General features: G+C 41.2%; 1 protein-coding gene across 28 annotated transcripts in view; it reads right to left on the bottom strand.

Annotated features, from left to right (window-relative positions):
* Positions 1–27,220, bottom strand: part of HECTD1 (HECT domain E3 ubiquitin protein ligase 1) — a 111,805-nt gene that overhangs the window by 71,966 nt on the left and 12,619 nt on the right. For 14 of the 28 annotated variants that reach the window (XM_073997178.1, XM_073997176.1, XM_073997177.1 and 11 more), the window contains exons 3-9: positions 24,002–24,256; positions 7,717–7,951; positions 4,353–4,580; positions 2,976–3,257; positions 2,607–2,877; positions 1,170–1,246; positions 985–1,083 (exon numbers count right to left, since the gene is read on the bottom strand). In XM_073997178.1, coding sequence (XP_073853279.1) covers positions 985–1,083; positions 1,170–1,246; positions 2,607–2,877; positions 2,976–3,257; positions 4,353–4,580; positions 7,717–7,951; positions 24,002–24,256 — 1,447 coding nt within the window. Of the gene's footprint in view, positions 1–984; positions 1,084–1,169; positions 1,247–2,606; positions 2,878–2,975; positions 3,258–4,352; positions 4,581–7,716; positions 7,952–9,529; positions 9,674–24,001; positions 24,257–27,220 lie in introns of all 28 variants that reach the window. The other 14 variants (XM_073997179.1, XM_005561025.4, XM_073997172.1 and 11 more) reach the window with 2 other exon arrangements.

Genomic DNA, 27,220 nt, shown 5'->3' on the forward strand with positions numbered 1-27,220 from the left:
TTACAGATAAACTTAATAAATTGTCCAAGGTCACACAGCCTTTTTTGTGCATAAGCTGAGACTTAAATCCAGGTATGCCCAACTTCAGAGTGGACTAACCTCGTACTATGCCAAATAACTTCACAATTGGCAGATTATAGACATCTAGTTCATATATTTGATGTAAACCTTTTCATTTAACCTCTTTGAACCTCAATTTCTCTAACTATAAAAATAACTCTCAAAAATCCTTTGCTAGTCTGAGTCAAGTGATTCTTGTACAAACAGAGTATCTGGCTGGGTGCAGTGGCTCAACCCTATAATCCCAGCACTTTGGAAGGCCAAGGCAGGCAGATCACCTGAGGCTAGGAGTTTGAGACCAGGCTGGTCAACACGGCAAAACCCTGTCTCTACTAAAAGTACAAAAATTAGCCAGGCATGATGGCACACGCCTATAATCCCAGCCACTCAGGAGGCTGAGGCACCAGATCGTTTGAACCCAGGAATTCAAGGCTGCAGTGAGTTGCTACTGTGCCACTGCAGTCCAGCCTGGGTGACAGAGCAAAACCCTGTCTAAAAAAAATTTTTTAAAAAAGGGACATTTTATTGATTAATACAAACAGCAGAAAATATAGGCAAAGTTATTCATTGCCAAGAGTAATAAATTAGAAACAATCACATGTTCAACACTAGGTGACTAGTTGAATAAACTTGTAGTATAGGATATGCATGAGAACTTTCTCTACATGAGAACTTTTTTTCTAATTTATATTATTAAGTAAAAAAACAAAGTACAGGTGAGTGTATAAGAAAAGGAGGAAACACACACATATATATATATGTTATTATTGAATCTGCATTAGGAAACACTAAAAAGAAACACTTATAGTGAGTAAGGGGGAATGAAGTGGATGGGGATGGCATGGAAATAAAAGGTTTTATATCATTCTAATTTTTAAACCATGTAAATGTTAAAAATTAGTAATTTTAAAACCTAGACTTTACCTTTGCTACTTGAGGTCTTCCAAAACATGCAGCATAATGTAATGATGATGACCTTTGACCTCTATTAACATCTGCACCTCTCTCACAAAGAAATTCTACCTGTAAAATGATAACGAATCATAAAGCTGCTTTTTATTAATATATCTATCTTTAATTTAAATACTAGCTTTTATTTATTAGCTTACCATTTCCTGAGTTCCAAAAGCAGAGGCCCAGTTTAATAGAGTCTGACCTACATCATCCATAAAATTTACTTCAAAGGCTGAAATTTTGAAGAAAAAAAGAAAATGTATTTTTAAAGTCAATAAAATAATATAAAACTTTTCTAAAGACTGAACCATTTTAAGATTGTCATTAGTCATCATCTAAATAAAGAGCCAAGAGAGTGTTTTATTTTTTTTATTTTTTATTTTTTTTGAGACGGAGTCTCGCTGTGTCTCCCAGGCTGGAGTGCAGTGGCGTGATCTCGGCTCACTGCAAGCTCCGCCTCCCGGGTTCACGCCATTCTCCCGCCTCAGCCTCCCAAGTAGCTGAGACTACAGGTGCCCGCCACCACGCCCGGCTAGTTTTTTGTATTTTTAGTAGAGACGGGGTTTCACCATGTTAGCCAGGATAGTCTCGATCTCCTGACCTCGTGATCCACCCGCCTCGGCCTCCCAAAGTGCTGGGATTACAGGCTTGAGCCACCGCGCCCGGCCGAGAGTGTTTTAAATATTTAGTTCAACTATAAAGTAGTACATAATCAGAAACCTGAGGTCAGCTAAGAAAAAGTATTTAAGGCCAGGCACGGTGGCTCACACCTGTTATCCCAGCATTCTGAGAGGCCGAGGTGGGAGGATCACTTGAGGTCAGGAGTTCAAGACCAGCATGGCCAACATGGTGAAACTCCGTTCCTACTGAAAATACAAAAATAAGCCGGGTGTGGTGGCACATGCCTGTAATCCCAGCTACTCGGAAGGCTGAGACAGGAGAATCACTCAAGCCCAGGAGGCAGAGAATCAGTGAGCCAAGACTGTACCACTACACTCCTGCCTGTGCAACAGAGCAAGACTCTGTCCCCACTGCAAAAACAAGAAGAAAAAATATTTGAAAATTTTTAAGCCACTGGGGATTCACAAGGCTTTAAGTCTTAAAAACAAACATGAAATAAGAAAGGAAAACACTAAATACACAATAAGGCAGTAGTTGCTAAAAGCGGCTAATCCACATCTATAATCCAAAGAACACAGAAGAACAAATCTGATGACCCAGAAGCATCTTTCAGGAATTTGTATTTGCTGATCACCTCATGCAGCAGTCAAAAAAATCTGCATTATTATAATTCATTCACATCAGTTTCCATCAATCTTGAGAAAATCTTAGAATTTACAAAATCTCCTTCAGGTAATAAAACAGAAATTTCAAACTTTATAAAAGTTTTACTCATTCAACAATCATTTATTCAGGTTTCACCATGAACCAAGCTGATAATTACACAATTATACACAAGGAGAGTGGAGAATAATATTGAAGGGGTGCCACTTTGTTATCTGGATTTCTAAGAGTACTGTCCAAAATCTAGGAACTGCCTATATGCTTATCTCACAACTTTCTTTTTGTATTCAAAAAAAATATTTTCTGACCTCCTGTGTCAATTGCATCTATAAGTGCATCGGTATCTTTACTTCGAATACAATCTATCAGCTGCCGATGTGAGCGCTCCCCAGAACTATCTAATCTCCGGAGTCCTGGGATTCTGCCTGTAGATCCAGCACTAGACTTTGGCAAAGCTTTTCGTCCTTCAAATAATAGCACCAAGAGAAGGTCAACCAAACGCATAGTATCAAGCACACATCTTTCATCACCCTGCAATGCACTTTCAATTGAATCTGGAAGCTCCGACCTCAAAAGATCCTAGAAAGAGAATGGGAAGAAAGAAGTTTAATATATTAGCATTATATAAAAACACTTTTTCTGAAGATAAAAAAGCAAAGATTCAAAAACATTCTTACATGTGTTACTACCGGAGAGCCTCTGCAAAGTGTTGAGAGCAGACTTACAATTGTTGACACCTGATTACTCAATTTGGAATCTGCAGTGGTGGAAGGAGCTCCTGTGGTGCTGCGACCTGGTTTACATGCTGATGATGGTCCTGATACAGTACCACCAGCAGCAGCCATTCGCGATAACAGCTCCTCAGTTAATCCATGCTTGGCTAATGGAGCTGGGTCAACACCACGACGGGTAAATCGGTCAGCCAGTGATGCAAAGCATCGCAGAGCTCCATCTGAAACCTAACAATGGGAAGAAAATGCCCACAGATAAAATTCACCCACAAAGGGTTAGTAATGATCATTTCAATACTGACACTACAAGAAAGGCAACTGTAGCAAAGTGATTAAGCATGTGATCTGCCTAGATTTGAATCATAACTCCATATACTGCTAACTGTATAATCCAAGGAAGTTACTTAAACTGCTTAAGGCCTCAGTTCCCTCATTTGTAAAATGGGGATATTAATGGTACCTATATTTCATTGTGTTAGCTTAAATGAGGTAACACATATAAAGAATCTAGATGGAGAGTAAAAGCTCAAAAATATTAACTATTATTATGTGTACTTTTGTCATGATAATCTATATCAACTGAAAATAACATCTGAACAATAAAAAGGCATTAAAAGTCAAGTTTTATTTTCCAAAGTATGCTAATTCAGTAAGGGTTTACAGATAAGATTATAAATACTGTCTTAGGCCTGGCGCAGTGGCTCAAGCCTGTAATCTCAGCACTTTGGGAGGCCGAGGCCGACGGACCACAAGGTCAGGAGTTCAAGACCAGCCTGGCCAATATGGTGAAACCCTGTCCCTACTAAAAATACAAAAATTGGTCAGGCATGGTGGTGGGTGCCTGTCATCCCAGCTACTCAGAAGGCTGAGGCAAGAGAATCTCTTGAACCCGGGAGGCAGAGGTTGCAGTGAGTGAAGATCATGCCACTGCACTCCACCCTGGGCGACAGAGCAAGACTCTGTCTCACAAAAAATAATAAAAATAAAAAATACTGTCTTATTTACTTTAAATGAGATCTATCTTAAGTCAACAAAATCAGGTCAACAAAACTGCACCAAGTCAACAAAATTATACCCAGTACAAGTACAGCTGTAAAAATATTTTTATGGTATTTAAATTTTAAGAATAAACATATATCACATCTATAATCTGAAAAGTTTCATTCCCAAAATGGAGATTACCACGTGGAGAGATGAGAGAAAGAAGATGGAATTACCTCTATTTCATCAAGTGAAAAGTACAAATTAATCATAATTATAAATAGGGGACACTACAAAAATCACTTTCTGAAAATGGAAAGTATATAACAGCAACTTATTTACCTGATGATCTTCATGTTTTAATAAACTAGACAGAGATTCTACACAAATTTCTAAAGAAGAATCCTGAGGCTCCATTTTGCCACAGAGTCTTGATACCACAGCCATGGCAGAGTGCAAGGTGTCTTTATGAACTAGATGTCCACTGTCACGAATGAAGGTAAGCACACAATTCAAACCACCAGCCTCAAAGACTGCTCCTGACTCCCGAGTACATATCAGTTCTAATACCTATAATAGTAAAACAAACGTAACGAAAGAATGCAAGCCTGATTTTCAAGAATCACATAAATAATGCACTCTCCAAATTTATTAGTGACACATTAAAAACAGAACAGTGAAGCAAATGAAATTAATGTTAATAATATATTTTAGATGGGTGTGGTAGCTCACATCTGTGATCCCAGCACTTCGGGAGGCCAAGGTGGGCAGTTCGCTTGAGCCCAGAAGTTCAAGACTAACCTGGGCAACATGGCAAAATCTGATGTCTACAAAACATACAAAAATTAGCCAGGCATAGTAGTGGCATGTGCTATAGTCCCAGCTACTCAGGAGGTTGAAGCTAGAGGATCACTTGAGCCTAGGAGGTCGAGGCTGCAGTAAGCCATGATCACACCATTGCACTCCCATCCTGAGCAAGAGAGTGAGACTCTGTCTCAAAAAATAATAGTAATAGCCAGGCGCAGCGGCTCACGCCTATAATCCCAGCACTGTGGGAGGCCCAGGCGGGCGGATCACTTGAGGTTGGGAGTTTGAGACCAGCCTGACCAACATGAAAAAAATCCCATCTCTACTAAAAAATATAAAGTTAGCCAGGCATGGTGGCACATGCCTCTAATCCCAGCTACTCAGGAGGCTGAGGCAGGAGAATCACTTGAATCTGGGAGGCGGAGGTTGTGGTGAGCCGAGATCGTGCTACTGCACTCCAGCCTGGGCAACAAGAATGAAACTCCATCTCAAAAATAATAATAATAATAATAATATTTTATTTAACCCAATATATCCAGGCATCATCATTTCAACATGAAATCAATATAGAAAATTACTGATATATATTATAGTCTTTTATGTATAGTCTTTAAAACTGCAAGTATACTTTATACTTATAACACATCTCTATTTGGAGTGGCCACATTTGAAGTGCTCGGTAGACTCACTTGGCTACCATACTGGACAGTGCAGGTTTAGAAAGTGAAATCTGTATCGCAAGCTAAAGAACTACAAGTAATTTAGCAAAAGCTTGTAATAATACTCTAACACTATTTGTCTTTTTCATTCTCATTCTCATGAGTCTAGGGTAACATTTTCCAGAAGCTAAGCATGGTGTGATATTGTACTATACTGAATGCAGATAGGAGATCCAGCTGTCTACTGTAAAGACAGAGTGTTCTTAAGAGACTTGCAAAAATGCCTAACAATTCCAGTCTTGTCACTAACTTTGTTTATTTTAAAAAGTTATTTTTTGGCCGGGCACGGTGGCTCACGCCTGTAATCCCAGCACTTTGGGAGGCCGAGACGGGTGGATCACGAGGTCAGGAGATCAAGACCATCCTGGCTAACACGGTGAAACCCTGCTTCTACTAAAAATACAAAAAATTAGCCAGGCGTGGTGGCGGGCGCCTGTAGTCCCAGCTACTCGGGAGGCTGAGGCAGGAGAATGGTGTGAACCCAGGAGGCGGAGCTTGCAGTGAGCCGAGATCGTGCCACTGCGCTCCAGCCTGGGCAACAGAGCGAGACTCTGTCTCAAAACAAAACGAAAAAAAGTTATTTTTCATTAAAGCTATTATGTATAACATGTAATTACTTTAAGATAAATATTTTAAATTTATCAGTTTCAGTATCTAATATGCTAAATAAATAGACAAAACCTATATAAACAAAAGCTCTTTGGGTATCCTCAATTATTTAAGACTTGTAAAGGGATCCTGAGACAAAAAATTTGAGAACTGCTAACCTAAAGCGGCAAGAATCATAAAAAGAATGAAGCAGAAATCATAAAATAATAATAATAATAATAATCAGGGGCTGGCCACAGTGACTCAAGCCTGTAATCCCAGCAACACTTTAGAGGCCAAGGCAGATAGATCACCTGAGGTCAGGAGTTCGAGACCAGCCTGGCCAACATGGTGAAACCCTATCTCTACTGAAAATACAAAAAATTAGCCAGACATGGTGGCACACACCTGTAGTCCCACCTACTCAGGAGGCTAAGGCAGGAGAATCGCTTGAACCCAGGAAGCAGAGGTTGCAGTGAGCTGAGATTGCACCACTGCACTTCACCCTGGGAGACAGAGCAAGACTGCCTCAAATAAAATAAAATAAAATCATGTAAAATCTAAATGTATTAATTTAGTACTAAATGTAAAATATAGTACTAATGCTTTTAGAACTACACAAAGTTTTAGAGTTACATAAAGACAACAGCTTACGCTACAGGGAATACAGCAAAATAGTTAAATCCCTGGGCCCTAGAACCAGACTTCCTAATCTTCAAATTCCTAAACTTTAAGTCTTGGCTCTGCTGCTCACTACTCCCAAGTACGTTCCTTAACCTCAGTATACTTGAATTTTTTTCATCTGTAACATAGAAATGATAATATTCAGCAGGGGGTGGTAGCTCACGCCTATAATCCCAGCACTTTGGGAGGCCAAGGCAGGGGTATCACAAGGTCAAGAGTTCAAGATCAGCCTGGCCAACATAGTGAAACCCCGTCTCTACCAAAAATACAAAACAAATTAGCTAGGCATGGTGGTGGGCACCTGTAGTCCCAGCTACTTGGGAAGCTGAGGCAGGAAAATCACTAGAACTGGGAGGCGGAGGTTGCAGTGAGCCGACATTGTGCCACTGCATCCCAGCCTAGGCAACATAGGGACTGTCTCAAAAAAACAAAAAAAAGATAATATTCCTGGCACCAACCTATCCTGTATAGAGTCGCTGTGAAGATTAAATGAGTTAATACCTTAAAGTGCTCAGAATAATGCCTAGCACTGGTGGGTGGTGGTGGCTGTTGTGGTGATTGTTACTACTATAATACAAAATTATTTGGGGTAAGAACAGGGATAACCTATCTCTAAGAGACTACCAGGAACTGAAGTGCACTGAAGCAGCACAGAACATAGCAATGACCTACAGTTTTCCTTCTAAGATAAGATTTCTTTTCCCAAGCCTATGGGACCTCCTTTGGTACCACAAGGGTTCTGATTTCCACTGTTCTCAACTACTCTCAACAAAGTAAGACTGAAAATAGGAAGAATTTTATTTTTTAGTAAATATATTTTTCAGTCTCTAAGTGATGTTTAAATGAGCCAATACTCATCCCTGAGAGGTCTGAGAAAAATAAGTAATGAGCCAATAAATAACACTTACCTTTACACATTGTTCAGCTAAGTCTCTGCTAGTCCTGTTGTTAAGTTCAACTACAACCAAACGATTACAAAGTGCTTTTATAGCTCCATCAACCCCAACAATCCTTCGGGTACATTCTGCAGATACATCCAAGTAGTATGTTATGGCACGGGCTGTCACCTCTAATACATTGTCTGGAGCACTTTCATCAAGAAAAATTTTGCAAAGGGCTGGTAAGAAAGTGCGAGGAGGACATCTGTAGTGAAAGAAATCATATTACATCTAGGGTTATTAAATTCTTAACAGCAAAATATTAAGAAAATAACAGAAAATAAAAAGTTATAATGTAACATACTGTGCTCAATACCACGTCTGAATGTTTATTAGGTAATATTTCTCACATTGTTTCTGCTTCCATAGTAATACATGCTAATTTCATCACTGTTGAAAATACCAAGGTGTAAATGGTTTAAAATAGCAGCATTAACTTGAAACCATGTTTAAAAAAAAAAAAAAAAAAAATCGGCCAGGCATGGTGGCTCATGCCTATAATCCCAGCACCTTGGGAGGCCGAGGCAGGCAGATCACCTGAGGTCAGGAGTTGGAGACCAGCCTGCCCAACATGGTGAAACCCCATCTCTACTAAAAATGCAAAAAATTAGCCGGGTGTGGTGGCAGGCACCTGTAATCCCAGCTACTCGGGTGGCTGAGGCAGGAGAATCGCTTGAACCTGGGAGATGGAGGTTGCAGTGAGCCGAGACTGCGCCACTGTATTCCAGTCTGGGCAACAAGAGCAAAACAAACTCCATTTCAAAAAAAAACACACAAAAAATTCCATACTCACCTCAAACATGAACTGCTCTATAAGACCTTCCTTAACCTCCCAAATACTTAAGTGGTACTTTCATGTTCCTTAAACTTCATAAAAGCAGCACATATACTGTTTAATACATCCCTTTATTTCTTATTCACTTAAAAGTCCCAGAAGGCCAGAACACTGCTCAATTCATATTTTTCAGAAAGAAGCACTGATTTGGGGTCTAAAAGACTGGGGTAAAAAAAAGAACAGCAACTGTGTGACTTCTGCGCCTGTTTCCTTTCTTGTAAAGCACAAGTAATAGCTAAACAACACCTACTTTAGGCCAGGCATAGTGGCTCATGCCTGTAATCCTTGTACTTTGGGAGGCCAAGGCGGGTGGATCACTTGAGGTCAGGAGTTCAAGACCAGCCTGGCCAACATGGTAAAACCCCATCTCTACTAAAAATACAAAAATTAGCTGGGCGTGGTGGCACATGCCTGTAGTCCCAGCTACTTGGGAGGCTGAGGCAGGAAAATCACTTGAGCCCGGGACAGGGAGTTTGAAGTGAGCTGATATTGTGCCACTGCACTCCAATCTGGGTGACAGAGAGAGACTACGTCTCTAAATAAATAAATAAATAAATAAAATAATACTTTTATATGGTTATGAAGATTAAATGAAATAATACCCATTAAAAACAGCTCAGTGTCTAGCATATTAAACTAAACTTTAGTCCCCATCCTCTCTAACAGTCTAATACTTATTACACAAACCTGTACAAGACAGTTCCATCAAAAACAGAATTTCTGAGATATCAGTAATACTCCCTATATTTTATCAACACTTAAAATATGAAAAGATCATAATTTACATTTAGTAGAAATCTCAGCTATGTGACATCAAATGCATTATTCTAATTTCTCTAGACAGACTAAACTATAGCTACAGATAACACAAAGGGTAATATCTTCAACATTTTAATGGAATAATTTATCCTCCCATTTTTAGTGTATGCAAATGAATATTTCCCATACCTTTAGTAGCCTTTAAGAAATATCTGTATGAGGCCGGGCCTGGTGGCTCACGCCTGTAATCTTTGCACTTTGGGAGGCCGAGGCAGGTGAATCACCTGAGGTCAGCAAGACCAGCCTGGCTAACATGATGAAACCCCGTCTCTACTAAAAATACAAAATAATTAGCTGGGTATAGTGGCGGGCACCTGTAATCCCAGCTATTCAGGAGGCTGAGGCAGGAGAATTGCTTGAACCCGGGAGGCAGAGGTTGCAGTGAGCTGAGATCACACCACTGCACTTCAGCCTGGGCAACAAGAGCAAAACTGCATCTTAAAAAAAAAAAAAAAACTCTGTATGAATGTGAAAGTACATCTAACTCTATGGTTCAATATCGGCTTAGATGACTCTTAACTTAAAGGGTTCAGAGGAAAGAATACTGTCAAAAAAATTTTAGGGCCAGTATGATGGCTCACACTTGCAGTCTCAGCACTCTGGGAGGCTGAGGTAGTTCAAGATCAGCCTGGCAACATGGCAAGACTATTAAAAAAAATACATAAAAATAAAACATTTATAGAAGACATCTTTCATGCAATGACTAAGTAATCATTGATTAAACACAGGTTTTTGTTTGTTTTTTTGACAGTCTCGCTCTGTTGTCCAGACTGGAGTGCAATGGCATGATCTTGGCTCACTGCAGCCTCCATCTCCCACGTTCAAGCAATTCTTGTGCCTCAGCCTCCAGCACAGCTACAATTACAGGCGCACGCCACCACACCCAGCTAATTTTTGTATTTTTACTAGAGATGGGGTTTCACCATGGTGGCCAGGCTGGTATTGAACTCCTGGCCTCGAGTGATCTGCCTGCCTCAACCTCCCAAAGTGCTGGGATTACAGACATGAGCCACTCCACCCAGCCAGAGGTGTTTTTTATTAGCCAGCAACACTGGCAACCTATGATATGTAGTCATTTGTAATATTTCTAAGTCAGGAATTAAATGCCTTGAGGCTAGGTTGTAAGAGCTAGTCCCATAGTTCTCAGGTAAGGTCACAAAACGGCCTAGCATATCAGAATCTTAAGCCTTGTTAGAGCATAATACATATGCTCTACATATGCATATGTAGTAGACGGAAGAAATGAGAAGAGACTGTTACAGTGTTAATACTAAAGAAAAAACACGGTCTAAAAGAGTAATGTGTTTTCTTTAGAAAATACTAGTTTGTGAATAAAGAATAAAACGATGAAGTTGATAGTCCAAGTATCAAATGACAAGAACAGATTTACCATACGCTTTATATTAATACAATTATTCATCCATTTTTCTTACCCAGGGTAAAAACCGCACATCAAAAAATAAAATAAAATTTAAGAGCAATGCTTAGTATAAACTTAATACATTTCATGGGGGAATGCAGTATTTGTTAATTTGGGGAATAATAGTTCCTGTTGTGTTCCCTAAAATGTGATGAATTTCCTGAACAAGTGTAGTTAAAGAGCCAGTTTAGGCTGGGCACAGTGGATCACTCTGTAATCCCAACACTTTGGGAAGCCAAGATGGGAGGAGTGCTTGAGTCCAGGAGTTCGAGAACAGCCTGGGCATCCCAAGTAGACCTCATCTCTACAAAAAACCAAAAAGCTAGCCAGGCTGGTAGTGCGCACCTGTGGTCCTGGCTACTCGGGAGGCTGAGGCAGGAGGCTCACTTGAACCCAGGAGATCAAGGCTACAGTGAGCCATGATCACACCTATGCGCTCCAGCCTGGGCAACCGAGCAAGACTCTGTCTCAAAAAACAAAAACAAAAACAAAAAAAACACAGTGCCAGTTTAAAAAAGGTAAAAACCCAGAAAGCTCTAACCTCATAGGGTCTCAGATTTTAATTGTGATCAACCGTGTTCCTAAGAAATATCTGTTGTGCCTTTGGCTATTGGCCAAAACAATCATTTTTTCAGCTGTTGAGTTACTTTTTCAACAGTAAGAAGGTATTTGGGGCATATTCCTTCATATGTAAAATGCACTGTTTTTTTTATATCAAGGTCTCAAGGAAAATCAAAGGTGGCTTTTTTCCTTTTTTTTTTTTTTTTTTTTGAGACAGTCTCGCTCTGTTACCCAGGCTGGAGTGCAGTGACACCATTTCGGCTCACTGCAACCTCCACCTCCTGGGGTAAAGTAATTCTCCTGCCTCAACCTCCTGAGTAGCTGGGACTACAGGCGCCTACCACATGCCCAGCTAATTTTTCTACTTTTAGTAGAGAATGGGGTTTCACCATGTTGGCCAGGCTGATCTAGAACTTCTGACCTCAAATGATCTACCCATCTAGGCCTCCCAAAGTGCTGGGGTTACAAACGTGAGCCACTGCGCCCGGCCTCTTTTTCTTTTTTTTTTTCAGAGAGGGTGTTGCTCTGTCGCCCTGGCTGGAGTGCAGTGGTGTAATCAGGCTCCTGTAGCCTCAACCTTCTGGGCTCAACCTTCCTCCTACCTCAGCCTCCCAAGTAGCTGGGACCACAGGTGTATGCCAACATGCCCAGCTAGTTTTTAAAAAATTTTTTGTAGAGATGCGGTTTTGCCATGTTGCCCAGGTTGGTCTCGAATTCCTGAGCTCAAGCAATCTGCCCACCTCAGCCTCCCAAAGTGTTGGGATTACAGGCATGAGCCACTGTGCCCAGCCAACATTCCTATTAAACTAGTTATATGATAATGAGTTTTTCTTTCTGTGAGTTTTGCTAATAAAAACTCACATTACTGGCCGGGCACGGTGGCTCATGCCTATAATCCCAGTACTCTGGGAGGCAGAGGTGGGCCTATCACGAGGTCAGGAGATCAAGACCATCCTGGCTAACACAGTGAAACCCCGTCTCTACTAAAAACACAAAAAAATTAGCCAGGTGTGGTGGCAGGTGCCTGTAGTCCCAGTTACTCGGGAGGTTGAGGCAGGAGGTCATGGCATGAACCTGGGAGATGGAGCTTGCAGTGAGCCGAGATCACGCCACTGCACTCCAGCCTGGGCAACAGAGTGAGACTCTGTCTCAAAAAATAATAATTAAATCAAACAAACAAACAAAAACTCACATTACTATAAGTTACTATTATGAATACATTAATTGCCAATGCAAAAGGAAATCAGCTGGATTAGGCAGACTCCTTGCATTTACGTGATACTTCCTGTAATAGGGCCACTAATTTATGGCAAATACAGCCAAATCCTTGAAAATTATCTCTTTAATATGAAAACTTAACTAAAATTTACTTTATACACAAGAAAGGTAAAAAAAATCCCAAATCAGATTCCTAAAAATAAAGCAAGAAATTTGATGTAAAACTCAGTAACCCTCTAGCAATCAGTATGTGAAAACATATACATTAAAAATGTATATACACAATTTGTTATATTTTATTTAAAATATACATAAATATAATTACACTGTATTTACGTGAACTGTATTAGCAAAAAGGTATACATGAGTAACAAATTTTTGAAAGTTAACTCAAAGTTAATGTACTTGGATATCTCTCATGCTAACAATACTTACATAATGGAACAGGTAAATTTGCTCTAAAGTTTATTCTGTTATAAATTCAGTTGCTCATAAATGAGGTTTTAAAAATAAACAACACAGTTTTTTTTCGTAATGAATTCAAGGGTATATTATTTCCCCTTTGTTTATCTATTAATTTATAATAGACTACCACAGCAAATAAAATTTCCAACACATAAGAAATTTTAGCATATGAAATTCAAGATTAGTCAAAATTATCTGAAGTAAACAATGTTAACTCAAATTCAGATAATTCAGTCTTCAGAGGAGAGAAATTCTGCTGAACTCAGTGGAGGGCCTTTTAAGTCAAAAGCTATTCCAATAATTTTTTGTCATCACAACTCAACTGAAAACTTATAAGAATTCTTGAAATAGTAAATTTTCTTTTTTTTTTTTTTTTTTTTTAAAGACAGGGTCCCACTCTGTCACCCAAGCTAAAGTGCAGTGGCACGATCTCGGCTCACTGTATCCTTGACCTCCCAGACTCAAGCAATCCTCCCAAATCAGCCTCCCAAGTAGCTGGGACCACAGGCATGCACCACCACACCCAGTAATTAATTGTTTTTATTTTTTGTAGAGACAAGGTCTTGCTATGTTGCCCAGGCTAGTCTTGAACTCCTGGGCTCCAGCGATCTTCCCGTCTCGGACTCCTAAAGTGCTGGGATTACAGGTGTGAGACACCACACCTCGCCCAAAATAATAAAATTGTAAGTAGTTATAAAGACATATCATTCAAGTGAAAATAGATGTAATCATTATCTTACACATAATTCTAAAAACTTTTCTTTAAGAAAACTTTAAAACACTATTAGAAGATTCCTAACAAAAGTACTCAATTAAAGTACAGGTTAAGTCGTGCACAGTAACTCACTCCTGTAATCCCAGCTACTCAGAAGGCTGAGGCAGGATGATCACTTGAGCCCAGGATTTCTAGGCCAGCCTAGGCAAGATAGTGAGATCCCTGTCTCTAAAAAATGATTAAAAAATAAGGCAGCTGGGTGCAGTGGCTCACACCTGTAATCCCAGCACTTTAGGAGGCTAAGGCAGGTGGACCTCTTGAGCTCCTAAGAATTCAAGACCAGGATGGACAACAAAGTAAGACCCCATCACTACAAAAAATACAAAAATTAGCCGGGCAGGGAGGCGTGCACCTGCGGTCCCAGCTACTTGAAAAGCTTAGGTGGGAGGATGACTCGAGTCTAAGAGGCAGAGGTTGCAGTGAGCCAAGATCACGCCACTGCACTCTAGCCTGGGTGAGCCACACACCCTGTCTCAAAAAAAAATTAGCCAGCATAGTGGCACATGTCTGCAGTACCAGCTATTTGGGAGGCTGAGGCAAGAGGATCACTTGAGCCCAGGAGTTCAAGGCTGCAGTGAGCCATGATCACACGCAACGCACTTCAGCCTGGGCAACAGAGTAAGATTCTCCTAAAAAATGTACGTGTAAATATACATATATATACACATACACACATATGCATATAGGTTAACAGTATTTATTCACAACTGAAAAGCCAATTACAAAATCTCAAAAATCTAACTATAAATCAAGCAAACACACAGGAAGAAAATGCCAACATTAATTACTTAATTCTAAAAAATACAGATAGTTGAGAGAATTGTATTACCCGAAAGTTCACATTGAAACTACAACAAATAACTAGTGTCATTTCCTAATAGATATATGGCTGGATATTCTGCTTTAATATAGCCATTGTAATTTAAACACGTAAGATATAAAAACTGATGCTTCTGGCCAGGCACAGAGGCTCAGGCCTGTAATACCAGCATATTGGGAGGCCAAGGCAGACGGATCTTGAGGTCAGGAGATCGAGACTATCCTGGCTAACACGGTGAAACCCCGTCTCCACTAAAAATACAAAAAATTAGCTGGGCGTGGTGGCGGGCACCTATAGTCCTAGCTACGCGGGAGACTGAGTCAAGACTTGGGAGGCAGAGCTTGCAGTGAGCCAAGATCGCGCCACTGCACTCCAGCCTGGGCGACAGAGCAAGAGAGACTCTGTCTCAAAAAAAACAAAAAACAAAAAACAAAACAAAAAAAATTAGTGCTTCCACTGTTAGGGAATTTCATAGCATCATTTCAGAGAAACCCTGTGTTGACAGATAATTCAACTTGAGGCCAGGCATGGTAGCTGATGCCTGTAATCCCAGCACTTTGGGAGGCTGAGGTGGGCAGCTCACTTGAGCCCAGGAGTTCAAGACCATGCTGGCCAACATAGTAAAACCTCGTCTCTACAAAAAACACAAAATTTAGCAGGTGTGGGGGCACGCGCCTGAGGTCCCAGCTACCCAGGAGGCTGAGATAGGAGGATCACATGAGACCAGGGAGGTCCACACTACAGTGAGCCATAATCATACAGTGCACTCCAGCCTGGGCAACAAAGTGAGACCCTGTTTAAAAAAAAAGATAATTCAACTTGACCTTTGTGGTTATTGGACAAGCACTTGACTACCTTCTATGAGCAAAACTCTCAAATCCCTTGCCCCATTTCTGGCTAAATGAACGACCACCCACATTCCCTAGGTCTGAATCTATGTCAACAGGGATTGACAAAGAAAAAATATTCACATTATCAGGAAATTTGACCTCACTATAAACTTACGATCACCAACCTTAGATGAGCACAATACCTGATAATTCTGCTACATTTCTTTCACGGTCTAGAATGAGTATTTTCTTCAATTTTCCCTCGATTTATGACTCCCCTGGTTTTCCACTCCAGCCTCCTTCCTAGATTCCCTCGTCATCTTTGTTATCTCTTTAATTACCTCTTTAACGGATTTCATCCATTCTCTTAGTTCATACACCACAAATATAAATCTCATCTACATAGCACAAAAACTCCCTAAGTATATTCTCCACCCCAGACTGACTCAATACCACTATCTCCATTTAGAAATATCACAGGCATCTTAAAATGAGTATATTCAAAACAAAATTCCTGATGTGTGCCTCTATTCCCAAACCTCCATCATAGTAAATATCAACCATCCAGAAAGCCAAAAAGCTGAGAATCATTATTGACTTCCTCCCATTTTCCTCACATTACACACCCAACCCATCAGTTAAATCCCACCAATTAGGCCGGGCATGGTGGTTCACACTTGTAATCCCAGCACTTTGGGAGGCCGAGCCAGGTGGATCACCTGAGGTCAGGAGTAGGTGACTAGCCTGACCAACATGGTGAAACCCCATCTCCACTAAAAATACAAAAATTAGCCGGGCGTGGTGGCACGTGTCCATTATCCTAGCTACTCAGGAGGCTGAGGCATGAGAATTGCCTGAACCCAGGAGGCGGAGGTTGCAGTGAGCCAACATCACGCCACTGCACTCCAGCCTGGGCAACAAGAGTGAAACTTCATCTCAAAAAAAAAAAAAAAAATCCCACCAATTAAGCCCTCCAAAATATATCCTACGGGCCAGGCACAGTGGCTCATGTCTATAATCCTAGCACTTTGGGAGGCCAAGGTGGGCGGATCACTAGAGGCAAGTTCGAGACCAGCCTGGCCAACATGCGAAACCCCATCTCTATTAAAAATACAAAAATCAACCAGACGTGGTAGCACATGCCTGTAATCCCAGCTACTTGGGAGGCCGAGGCAGGATAATAACTTGAACCTGGGAGGTGGAGGTTGCAGTGAGCCAAGATCACACCACTGCACTTCAGCCTGGGCGAAAACAGGCCGGGCGCAGTGGCTCATGCCTGTAATCCCAGCACTTTGGGAGGCCAAGATGGGCTGATCACTTGACTTACAGAGTTCAAGACCAGCCTGGCCAATGTGGCGAAACCTTGTCTCTACTAAAAAACACAAAAAAATCAAATTATCCAGGGGCAGTGGCTTGTGCCTATAGTCCCAGCTCCTTGGGAGGCTGAGGTAGGAGAACTGCTTGAACCCTGGAGGCGGAGGGGGCAGTGAGCCGAGATCACGCCGCTGTACTTCAGCCCGGGCGACACAGTGAGACTTTCTCAAAAATTAAATTAAATTAAATTAAAATCAAATAAAAAACCTCTAATCTAAGCCAACTTCAAAGTCTGGTTTGGACTACTGGAATAACCCCTCACACATCTACGTAAGAGTTATGTCCAGCACTGGCACTGAGGAGCAGCGTATCTGGAAAGAAGAGATCATTCTGGTATAGGATATTACAGCATGAGCAAAATGAACAGGACACTTGTGCAATGGAATGTCCCAGTGATGGGCAATTGATACATACAGGAGAACTGATCAAATAAATATATTAAGGATAGTGGGAGCCATGTTTCTCACTGAAGGAAAAGAGAATTGAAAATATAGAAAGAGAAAACTAGCATGAGCCCTGTGGTGTTAGATTAGAACTAGAAATAGTTGTACGAACTCATGGTTTTTTGTTTTTCTTTTTGAAATGGAGTCTTGCTCCATCACTGAAGTGCAGTGGCACAATCTCAGCTCACTGACTCCTGGGTTCAAGCAATTCTCCTGCCTCAGCCTCCCCAGGAGATGGGACTACAGGCACAAGCCACTGGCCCTGGCTAGATTTATTTTTGTATTTTTTAGTAGAGATTGGGTTTCAGCACACTGGCCAGGCTGGTCTCAAACTCCAGACCTCAGGTGATCTGCCCACCTTGGCCACCTAAAGTGCTGGTATTACAGGCGTGAGTCACCACACCTGGCCTGAACACATGGTTTTCAAAATACAGAGATAGTTATAGACAGACAGACAGACAGACAGACAGACAGACAGAAAGAAAAAAGAAAGAAAGAAAGAAAGAAAGAAAGAAAGAAAGAAAGAAAGAAAGAAAGAAAGAAAGAAAGAAAGAAAATGTGTGTGCTGTTCCATCTGTCTAAAATCCTTTTCCCCCAACTCTTTTCACAGCTGGCTCTTTGTTATTCTTCCTTTTTTCTTTGAGATGGAGTCTCGCTCTGTCGCCCAGGCTGGAGTGCAGTGGCACGATCTCAGCTCACTTCAACCTCCGCCTCCTGGGTTCAAGCAATTCTCTTGCCTTAGCCTCCCCAGTAGCTGGGATTACAGGCAACCACCACCACACCTGGCTAATTTTTGTATTTTTAGTAGAGATGAGGTTTCACCATATTGGCCAGGCTGGTCTCGAACTCCTGACCTTGTGATACACTCGCCTTGGCCTTCCAAGGTACTGAGATTACAGGCGTGAGCCACTGCTCCTGGCCTTGTTATTCTTCCTATCTCAGCCTAAATGTCACCTCCTAGACTTTTAGACTACCTTCCCTAAACACCCCAAACAGGCCTGTTTTTTCTCTTACCTTTACAATTTGTATTTTATTTCTTCTTATCCATTGTAACTCTCTCCTAAAAACTCCTCAGGACTAGGGATTTATTTCATACAGCAAGGAGCAGAGTTTCCTGCATGGAAGTGACACTAGTGTTTTACATGCTGAATAACTTTTTTTTGCATCTAGAATGAGAAGCCAAATGAAAAGAATTCCTTCAGCTCCCTTACCGACCTCCACCACACATGCCCAATCCCTCACAAATACACCCCCATCCCTCCACACACTACTTCATCCTGGCCCAACTCCCACAGGGTCACCCACCTCCCATCTCTACAAAAATTTAAATAATTAGTTGGGCGTGGTGGTGCACGCCTATCGTCCCAGCTACTGGACTGAGGTATACCCATCTGCCCCCAACTTTCCCAACACAAACAACTGAATCCACTTCCATCTCTCTCATTTCCCATAGTAAAGCAAAATGCCAACTCCAGCCTCTAGTCCAAACTGCTCTCCTAAATAACGGAACTGCAGACATAACTGCCTCCCCTACTCATCTACTGCTACCTGGATGTGTTTCAGGAGCTGTCAAACATAATGCCCAAGACTAAAAGAAGCTTCTTTACCAAAAGCCATATTACTCATATCCTCTAATCTACCATATGCTTAGTCACTCAAGCAAAATTCATAAAAGTTCTCCAGAACTCGTTTCTAAAATACAAAATTTAAGACTTAATCTTCTTGGTTCTACCTCCTAACTCGGTTTAGTATCTGTCCTTAGAATTCCAACCCTCCTCACTTCTTTTCTGTATTACTACCACAGCTTCCTAACCAGAATCTCTCACTAGACTCTCCAGTCCATTCACCATTCTATTACCAAATATATTTTCTTAAAACACAAATCTGTTAATTTCATATCCTTCAGTACCCTGAGGATAAAATCCAAATGCATCAGCCGGGCACAGTGGCTCCCACCATTAATCCCAGCACTTTGGGAGGCCAAGATGGGATTGCTTGAGCCCAGGAGTTCAAGACCAGCCTGGGCAACACAGCGACATTCCATCTCCACAAAAATTTAAATAATTAGCTGGGCATGGTGGTGCACACCTATAGTCCCAGCTACCGGATGGGGGGTAGAGGGCTGAGGTAGGAGGATCACTTGAGCCCAGGAGGTAGAGGCTGCAGTGACCTGCATTCTAGCCTGGATGAGAGTGAGACCCTGTCTTAGAAAAGATGTTTGAGGAATTACATGATGAGGCAGCTAGTATTTTCCAGTGATGTCCACAACATTATCTATCTCCCACCCCACATATTCTTTTTTACAATGTGACTTTGATAGTCTTCCCTAAGAGAGGGCCCGTGTTCTTTCCACTTGAATCCATGCAGGCTTACGATTATAGTGAAAGTGACCACTGTGTGACTTCAAATGCTAACTCAATAAACAAAAGATGATACAGCTTCTACCACATTCTTTTGGGACTCATGCTCTTAGAACCCAGTCACCATCCTGTGAGGAAGCCTAAGCAGCCACATTGAGAGTCCACATGTAGGTGTTCCAACTAACAAATCTAGGCAAGGTCCCAGCTAGAAGCCAGGCTCAACCACATGCAACAGAACAAATCATCTGGTGATTCTAGTGCCTAAGTGTCAAGTCACTTCCCATCTTTGAGATTTCCTAGCTGAGGTCCCAGATATCGCAGAACAGAGACAAGCCATCTCCACTCTACCCTTTCCAGTTTTCAAACTCCAGATAATCTGTTAGCATAATTCTTGTTGTATACTACTAACTTTGGGGTGATTTGTCACACAGCAGTAAGTAACTGATATAAATGATCTGCAAGTATCATGGTGCAGTTGGAAATCAGAGCCAAAGAGCAAAAGATCAGGATGAACTCGTTGAGTCCAGATTGTATCTTAGCTTTTATCTGAGTACAAAGCAATAAAATGAAAATACTACAGAAACACATAATGTACACAGTGAAAGTCCCCATAATTCCAAACAAGAGGTAATACTGTATCTGAAGACTGATGAGTATTAGTCCTTTTCTTGTTTTTTTGTTTTGTTTTTAATTCTAAGAGAGACAGTCTTGCTCTGTAGGCTAGGCTGGAGTACAATGGCACAATTACAGCTCACTGCAGCCTTAAACACCACTATGCTTGGCTAATTTTTTTTTATTTTTTGCAGAGATGGGGGTCTCGCTATGTTGCCCAGGCTGGTTTCAAACTCCTGGGCTCAAGCAATCCTCCCACCTTGGCCTCCCACGTGTGGGGAGTTGCTGCGCTGGGCCCTATTTTTTATATATTGATTTTTTAAAAGGTAAGTTCTCTCTCTGTTGCTCAGAGTGGTCTCTGACTCCTGGCCTCAAATGATCCTCCCACCTCAGCCTCCCAAAGTGCTAAGATAACAGGCATGCCCCACAGCACCCCACCTTTTTTGGTTTTGTTTTTTAAAAAGACAGCATCTCACTGTCACTCAGGCTGGAGTACAGTTGCACAATCATAACTCACTACTACCTGGATGTTTCAGGAGCTCCAAACTCCTGGGCTCAAGCAATCCTCCTGCCTCAGCCTCCCAAAACACTGGGGTTACAGACCTGAGTCACTGCGCCTGGCCTCATTTTTCCATGTGTTTTCATTATTCATAAGTAGAACCATACTATAAATACTATCCCATAATTAGCTTATTTCCTTAGTTAATATGTTGTGACTGGCCAGATGCAGTGGCTCACGCCTGTAATCCTAACACTTTGGGAAGCGGAGGCAGGCAGGTGGCTTTAGTTCAGGAGTTCCAGTCCAGCCTGGGCAACATAACTCTGTCTGTACAATAAATACAAAAATAAGCTGGGCATGGTGGCACATGCCTGCAATCCCAGCTAGTCAGGAGGTTGAGGTGGGAAAGATGGCTTGAGCCTGGGAGATGGAGGCTGCAGCGAGCCAAGATGACACCACTGCACTCCAGCCTGGGCTGGAGACGGGGTTTCTCCGTCTGGACCAGACCCTGTCTCAGAAAAAAAAAAAAAAAAAAAAAAAAAATTACTAACTGAATGAAATAAATATATAACATCAAACTTTGTAGGATACAACTAAAGTAGTATATAAAGAGAAATTTATGGCATTAAATGCTTAAGGCCTCAAACGCCAGCTTTCAAAAATCAAACCCCAGCTTTCACTTAAGAAAACAGAGGGCCGGGCTCGGTGGCTCACGCCTGTAATCTCAGCACTTTGGGAGGCCGAGGTGGGCGGATCACGAGGTCAGGAGATCCAGACCATCTTGACTAACACGGTGAAACCATCTCTCTACTACAGATACAAAAAATTAGCCGGGCGTGGTGGCAGGCACCTGTAGTCCCAGCTACTTGGGAGGCTGAGGCAGGAGAATGGCGTGAACCCGGGAGGCGCAGCTTGCAGTGAGCGAGATTGCGCCACTACACTCCAGCCTGGGCTACAGAGCGAGACTCCGTCTCAAAAAAAAAAAAAAAAAAGAAGAAGAAGAAAACAGAGAAGGGCGGGCGTGGTGGCTCACGCCTGTAATCCCAGCACTTTGGGAGGTCGAGGCAGGCAGGTCACCTGAGGTTGCGAGTCAGAGACCAGCCTGACCAATATGGAGAAACCCCATCTCTACTAAAAATACAAAAATACAAACAAAAAAAAATATTAGCCAGGTGTGGTGGTGCATGCCTGTAATACCAGCTACTCGGGAAGCTGAGGTAGGAGAATGGATTGAACCCGGGAGGCGGAGGTTGCAGTCAGCCAAGATCACACCACTGCACTCTAGCCTGGGCAACAAAAGCGAAACTCCATCTCAAAAAAAAAAAGGACAGAAAGAAAGAATACAGAGAAAAAGGTCGGGCACAGTAGCTCACGCCTGTAATCCCAGCACTTTGGGAGGCTGAGGCAGGTGGATCATCTGAGGTCAGGAGTTCGAGATCAGCCTTGACAATTTGGTGAAACCCCATCTCTACTAAAAAATACAAAAATTAGCCGGGTATGGTCTTGAGCGCCTGTAATCTGCTGAAGGAGGAGGAGAATCGCTTGAACCCGGGAGCTGGAGGTTGCAGTGAGCCAAGATCCCTGTCACTGCACTCCAGCCTGGGTGACAGAGTAAGACTGTCTCAAAAAAAAAAAAGAAAGAAAGAAAGAAAAAGAAGGCCGGGCGCGGGGGCTCACGCCCGTAATTCCAGCACTTTGGGAGGCCAAGGTGGGCGGATCACAAGGTCAGGAGACCGAGACTATCCTGGCTAACATGGTGAAATTCCGTCTCTACTAAAAATACAAAAAATTAGCCGGGCATGGCGGCGTGAGCCTATAGTCCCAGCTGCTGGGGAGGCTGAGGCAGGAGAATGGCGTGAACCCAGGAGGCGGAGCTTGCATTGAGCCAAGATCGCGCCACTGCACTCTAGCCTGGGCGACAGAGGGAGACTCCTCAAAAAAAAAAGAAAACAGAGGAAAAAAAGAGCAAATTAAACACAAAACCAAAGCAGAAGGCAATAATAAAGAACAGAAATCAATAAAACTTTAAACAGAAAAAATAGGGAAAATGAATGAAGCCAAAAGCTGGTTCTTGGAAAAGATTCTTGGACAATGGATAAATCTCTAGCCAGATTAACCAAAATAAAAAGGATAAAAATAACCAATATCAGGATGAAAAGGGGGTTTATCACTAATGACCCTACAGATATCAAAAGGATAAAAGGGAATATCACAAACAACTCTATGCCCATAAATTTAAATTCAGATTAAACAGACAAATTCCTTACAAGACATTCTACTGGCCGGGCGTGGTGGTTCACGCCTGTAATCTCAGCACTTTGGGCGGCAGAGACAGGCAGATCACCTGAGGTCAGGAGTTTAAGATCAGCCTGGCTAACATGGTGAAACTCCGTTTCTACTAAAAATGCAAAAAATTAGCCAGGCGTGGTGGCACGCGCCTGTAATCCCAGCTACTAGGGAGACTGAGGCAGGAGAATCACTTGAACCCAGGAGGCGGAGGTTGCAATGAGCAATGATCGCACCACTGTACTCCAGCCTGGCGACGGAATGACTCCATCTCAAAAAAAATAAAGTAAGACATTCTACTAAAACTCACGCAAGAAACATTAGATAACCTGGATAATCCTTTATCTATCACAGAAACTAAATTAGCAGTAAAAACCTTCAAACATAAAAATTTACTCTTATGAATTGTGCTTTTGGTGCTTATCTAAAGAAATATTTGCGTAACTCAAGGTTACAAAGAATTTTTCCTATGTTTTCTTCTAGAAGTTTTATAGTTTTAGGTTTTACAACTAGGTCTATGATTCATTTGGGTTTTTAAAAATATATATAGTGTGAGATATGTATCAAAGTTAAACTTATTGCATATGGATATCCAATTGTTTCAGCATCACAAAAAAAAAACTATCCTTTTTCCACTGAACTGCCTTTGTACCTTTGTCAAAGTAAGTTTTCCATATATGTGGGAGTCTATAAACTCTGTATTCTGTTCCACTGTTCTGTTTGTCTATGTTTACATCAATACTACATTGTCTTCATTACTGCAGCTGTATAAAAAATATTGAAAGATAAAGTAGCATTATTTCCCAACTTTGTTCTTCATAAAAGTTGTTTTGGCAAGCCTGTCCTTTGCATTTCCATATAAATTTTGAAATAAGTTTTTCAATGTCTACATCTTGCTGAATTTATCTCCAAGAATTTCAGAAGAAATAAAAACTTACGGCTGGACGCGGTGGCTCATGCCTGTAATCTCAGCACTTTGGGAGGCTGAGGCGGGCAGATCACCTGAGGTCAGGAGTTTGAGACCAGCCTGGCCAACATGGTGAAATCTCGTTCTTACTAAAAATACAAAAATTAGCCAGGCATGGTGGCAGGCACTTGTAATCCCAGCTACTTGGGAGGTTGAAGTAGGAGAATCGCTTGAACTTGGGAGGCGGAGGTTGCAGTGAGCCAAGATCGAGCCACTGCACTCCAGTCTGGGCAATAAGAGAGAAACTCCATCTCAAAAAATAAACAAACAAATATTTTTTAAAAACTTATGTTCTTACACACACACAAAATCTATACACTACTGTTTATGGCAGTTTAGGTCATAATCACCAAAACATCCATGAAAAGGAATATTACTTAGCAATTAAAGAGAAGGAACTATTGATACAATAGCAACATATATGAATCTCAAATGCAATATGCTAAGTGAAAGAAATCAGACTCAAAAAACTACATATTATATATATGAAAAGTCAAAACTATATCAACAGAAAACAGGCCACCAAGTGCCAGGCACTAGGGTGGGAAAAGGGTTTGAGTTCAAAGGGACAGCACTAGATGATGTTTCAAAGTGATGGAAACGTTCTGCATTTCAATTGTAGTGGCGGTTACATGACTCATAGCAATGTACAATAATAAAAAGTTAACTTCACCATATGTAATTTAAACAAATTTAAGAAAAAGTTAACTATCATTCATAGAATAATCACAGCCCTCCCTGAATAATGCTAAAATGATACTTCTATGGCACAAAATTTTATATATAATGACAGTTACTCAAAATTTTAAGCTTGCCAAGTATTTACCTCTTACATTATAGGTAGAAATTCTTTCTCATTATCTTAAAACGAGTACTATATTATTAATATAACACCAATAGATTAGGAGACCTATTTAGGAAACTTTAGGATCAATCAGTCTACACAGAACTTCTGTCAGAGTAGTCAACCACACAAGTGAGATTAAGAAGAATCTTCAGATGACTCCAAATTAGGCACTGGTTTCCAAAATGCTACCTGTAAAGACATCAGAATCTTTCCCTGATGGAAGCAGAGATAAGTATCTGAAAACAATAAAAAAGGTTACATGAGGTTCCAAAGAGAAAGAATTTCCCTGGGAATTGTAATATTTTCTGTACTATAACTACCATATGCTTTTTTCAGGCTATCTCACTTGGACTTGGGCCAAGATTTCAGAAGACTGGCAATGACATGAAAGAATTTAACTTTTTTTTTTTTTTAAAGGGCATTATCTGTAGAAGAGATATTTTATAAAATAGTTGGTAAATCAGGCACTTCATTTTTTAAAAAATGAAATATTTTAACTGAAAAACCTGAACACATCTGGTTTCTTAAAGACAATAAATAACACAACATACTTTGATCCATTTCATATTCCATTTTTGCCTCTGCTCCCAGCCTTAACTTTCTTGGTATTGCTGAGCTGAAAATAACTCCTGGTATAGTAGCTGAAAATTATGGTTTTCCCTTGCAAAGAAAAAGGGGGTAAAGTCCAATTATAAGATATGAGTTTGCTTTTCTCCAATTGAAACACACATACAAATTTGACTGCAATTCATTCAACACATCTATTGAATGCCTTTCTATGCCAAGTGCTATGCTAAGTGTTGGGGGTAGGATACAAAGGTGAGTAAGAAAGACTTCACTGACTCTGAGGAATTCAATCTAATGATACAGTCAAGAACTATGCAAAGCACACTTACAAAGTATTATAAAACACAATATCACACCTATACATAAAAATGACAAAAATCTATCTCTGATAAATTTTCCTTGTATTTTTGCTGTTAAAACTATTAACAGTGGTTTTTAACATTTTTTTGTTTTGTTTTTGAGACAGGGTCTCACTCTGCAGCCCAGGCTGCAGTGCAGTGGTGCGATTTCGGCTCACCCCAACCTCTGCCTCCCAGGGTCAAGCGATGCTCCTGCCTCAGACTCCCAAGTAGCTGAAATTACAGGTGCATGCCACCAGAGCTCTGCTAATTTTTGTATTTTTAGTAGAGACGGCGTTTCACCATATTGGCCAGACTGGTCTCGAACTCCCAACCTCAGGCGATCCACCCGCCCCGGCCTCCCATAGTGCTGGGATTACAGGTGTGAGCCACCAGTGGTGCCTGGCCTCTACTTTTTTTTTTTTTTATAAATTTATTTATTATTATTATACTTTAAGTTGTAGGGTACATGTGCATAACATGCAGGTTTGTTACATATGTATACTTGTGCCTTGTTGGTGTGCTGCACCCATCAACTCGTCATTTACATCAGGTATAACTCCCAATGCAATCCCTCCCCCCTCCCCCCTCCCCCCTCCCCATGATAGGCCCCGGTGTGTGATGTTCCCCTTCCTGAGTCCAAGTGATCTCATTGTTCAGTTCCCACCTATGAGTGAGAACATGCGGTGTTTGGTTTTCTGTTCTTGTGATAGTTTGCTAAGAATGATGGTTTCCAGCTGCATCCATGTCCCTACAAAGGACACAAACTCATCCTTTTTTATGGCTGCATAGTATTCCATGGTGTATATGTGCCACATTTTCTTAATCCAATCTGTCACTGATGGACATTTGGGTTGATTCCAAGTCTTTGCTATTGTGAATAGTGCCGCAATAAACATACGTGTGCATGTGTCTTTATAGCAGCATAATTTATAATCCTTTGGGTATATACCCAGTAATGGGATGGCTGGGTCATATGGTACATCTAGTTCTAGATCCTTGAGGAATCGCCATACTGTTTTCCATAATGGTTGAACTATTTACAATCCCACCAACAGTGTAAAAGTGTTCCTATTTCTCCACATCCTCTCCAGCACCTGTTGTTTCCTGACTTTTTAAAGATCGCCATTCTAACTGGTGTGAGATGGTATCTCATTGTGGTTTTGATTTGCATTTCTCTGATGGCCAGTGATGATGAGCATTTTTTCATGTGTCTGTTGGCTGTATGAATGTCTTCTTTTGAGAAATGTCTGTTCATATCCTTTGCCATGTCTAAAACACCAAAAGCAACAGCAGCAAAAGCCAAAATTGACAAATGGGATCTAATTAAACTAAAGAGCTTCTGCACAGCAAAAGAAACTACCATCAGAGTGAACAGGCAACCTACAGAATGGGAGAAAATTTTTGCAATCTACTCATCTGACAAAGGGCTAATATC

Source organism: Macaca fascicularis, chromosome 7 (genome assembly GCF_037993035.2).
Source record: "Macaca fascicularis isolate 582-1 chromosome 7, T2T-MFA8v1.1".
Taxonomy (NCBI): Eukaryota; Metazoa; Chordata; class Mammalia; order Primates; family Cercopithecidae; genus Macaca; species Macaca fascicularis.